Source organism: Symphodus melops, assembly GCF_947650265.1.
Source record: "Symphodus melops genome assembly, chromosome: 13".
Taxonomy (NCBI): Eukaryota; Metazoa; Chordata; class Actinopteri; order Labriformes; family Labridae; genus Symphodus; species Symphodus melops.
This window is the reverse complement of record NC_136703.1, coordinates 25,100,005-25,102,598: the sequence shown is the minus strand read 5'-3', so window position 1 is coordinate 25,102,598 and position 2,594 is coordinate 25,100,005. Positions and strand designations below refer to the sequence as shown.

The window sequence follows — 2,594 nt, the reverse complement described above, 5'->3', positions numbered from 1 at the left end:
GTGAAGCTTGGTGAGTGTGCAGCAACAAACGCTTCGCTACGACGATGTCACAGTCCCGCTATGTGCAAGGCATTGTGGGAGTAATCCACGTCCACACTTCCTGTTTGTGCATGTGAGGGATTCAGGACCAGGTCTCTGTAGGACATTTAGTCTGCAAGGCAAAGCGTACACATGCATGTTAGCATGCACAAAAGCTAGCTTAGCCTCGCCTAGCTTAGCCTCGCCTAGCTTAGCCTCGCCTAGCTTCAAAGAACGTCTCCGTTGGTGGTGGATGAAGAAGCTTTTCTTTTTATTTCCTGTCGCAGTGTGGAAAAATGTGAAACTTTCTTTTCTGCTTTTTATCGAATGAAAGGAGAACAAATAAGTGAAGACGTGTTTGGTTTTTTGCTACTCTCTGTGCAGCACCAAACCGTCAGCGGAGGAGATGCGTCTGTGGTCTCAGTCCTTCGACAAGCTCATGAAGAACCCGGCGGGTCGGAACATTTTCCGTGAGTTTCTGCGGACGGAGTACAGCGAGGAGAACATGCTTTTCTGGCTGGCCTGTGAAGACCTCAAACAGGAAATCAACAAGAGCTGCGTTGAGGAGAAGGCGCGCTCCATCTACGAGGACTACATTTCCATACTGTCGCCCAAAGAGGTAAGAGAGCGGATGTATCTCCAGTGATAAAAACACAGTTCACTTTCATGAGGCAGCTGTTCTGCACATGCTCAGAGTTCAAACACACAAGTTAAACTTAGACATACTGTAGCACACACACACACACACACACACACACACATACACACACACTCTTTTATCTGTAGAGAACTGTGGGAAGCATTGTCTACTTTACTTCTATTTATAACTGACCCCGTGTGTGTGTGTGTGTGTGTGTGTGTGTGTGTGTGTGTGTGTGTGTGTTGGCATTTTAAGACACTGCTGTGTTGTGTTGTATTACAGTTGTCTGCTTGTGTGTGTGTGTGTGTTTGTGTTTGTACAGTGTGTTGTGTGTTAACAGGAACTATAAATGGCTCCTCTGCTCACCTTCTGGCGGTGCATGTACACACACACACACACACACACACACACACACACACACACGTGTGAGTTTGGCAGAGAAGACACATGCCTGATAAACTCTGCATGTCTGACCTTGGTAGGATCTGTGTGTGTGTGTGTGTGTGTGTGTGTGTGTGTGTGTCTTCAGTATAAATAGCGGCTGATGTTGCGGCTGTAGAGCACCTCCGACTGTTTTGAACTCTTTGTGTTCTTACTAAACTTTGATTCATGGGACTGCTGAGACTTGTGAAAGTGGTGCAGCAGCCTGATGGCTTTAAAGGACAGGACAGAGAGAGAGCGGCCCGCTCGGGTTTCATGAACCAGGAAGTTGTTATCAGACATTTTAAATGTGAAAGTAGAAATCCGGTCAGATCCGTGTGACGTCTCATATTCACTTCTCATCCGTTTACTTTTTTACGCTTTCTGTTTGTCCTCGTTAAATTCAGCTTGTGCTTGTCGTCTTCTCTCGCTTTGTCTCCAGGTGAGTCTGGACGCCCGGGTTCGAGAGGTGATCAACAAGAAGATGCAGGACCCGTCGCCTCACACCTTCGAAGACGCCCAGCTACAGATCTACACACTGATGCACAGGGACTCGTACCCGCGATTCCTCTCCTCCACCATCTACAAGTCGCTGGTTCACGGGAGCTCACGTACCTCCTCTGAGTCCTAGTCCTCCTCCTCCTCCTTCTCCTCCTCCCATTCCTCCTCCTCCTCCTTCTCCTTCCTCTCCTCCTCCTCCTCCTCCTCCCATTCCTCCTCCTCCTCTTTCTCCTCCTCCTCCCATTCCTCCTCCTCCTCTTTCTCCTCCTCCCTCTCCTCCTCCTCCTCCTTCTCTTTCTCCTCCTCCCTCTCCTCCTCCTCCTTCTCTTCCTCCTCCTCCTCCTCTTATGTCCTGTAGACTCTTGAATCTGTTATCTTCTCTCCTCCCTCCCCCATCACCTCTCTCTCCTCCCTCACCTCTCCTTCCTTCCTGTCACCTCTCTCTCCTCCCTCACCTCTCCTTCCTGTCACCTCTCTCTCCTCCCTCACCTCTCTCTCCTCCCTCACCTCTCCTTCCTGTCACCTCTCTCTCCTCCCTCACCTCTCTCTCCTCCCTCACCTCTCCTTCCTTCCTGTCACCTCTCTCTCCTCCCTCACCTCTCTCTCCTCCCTCACCTCTCTCTCCTCCCTCTCCTTCCTTCCTGTCACCTCTCTCTCCTCCCTCACCTCTCCTTCCTGTCACCTCTCTCTCCTCCCTCACCTCTGTCTCCTCCCTCACCTCTCCTTCCTTCCTGTCACCTCTCTCTCCTCCCTCACCTCTCTCTCCTCCCTCACCTCTCTCTCCTCCCTCACCTCTCTCTCCTCCCTCACCTCTCTCTCCTCCCTCTCCTTCCTTCCTGTCACCTCTCTCTCCTCCCTCGCCTGTCTCATGTTTCCTACTTCTTTCACCTCAGTGACTCCTGAACAGAGGGAAGGAAGCGACCTCAAGCTTTGTGTTTGTCAATGCATTTCAGTGGGAGGAGTAAACATCAGTGCCATGGACTCTACCAATGACCCCCCCCCCCATAACATTCAA

General features: G+C 50.8%; 1 protein-coding gene across 2 annotated transcripts in view; it reads left to right on the top strand.

The window, feature by feature from the left end:
* Nucleotides 1-2,052, top strand: part of rgs19 (regulator of G protein signaling 19) — an 11,827-nt gene extending 9,775 nt beyond the window's left edge. For both annotated transcript variants that reach the window (XM_079359805.1, XM_079359806.1), the window contains exons 3-5: nucleotides 1-10; nucleotides 403-637; nucleotides 1,521-2,052. The exon at nucleotides 1-10 is cut by the window's left edge. In XM_079359805.1, coding sequence (XP_079215931.1) covers nucleotides 1-10; nucleotides 403-637; nucleotides 1,521-1,709 — 434 coding nt within the window. In that variant the 3' untranslated portion in view covers nucleotides 1,710-2,052. The remainder of the gene's footprint in view (nucleotides 11-402; nucleotides 638-1,520) is intronic.
* The last annotated feature ends 542 nt before the right edge of the window (nucleotides 2,053-2,594 follow it).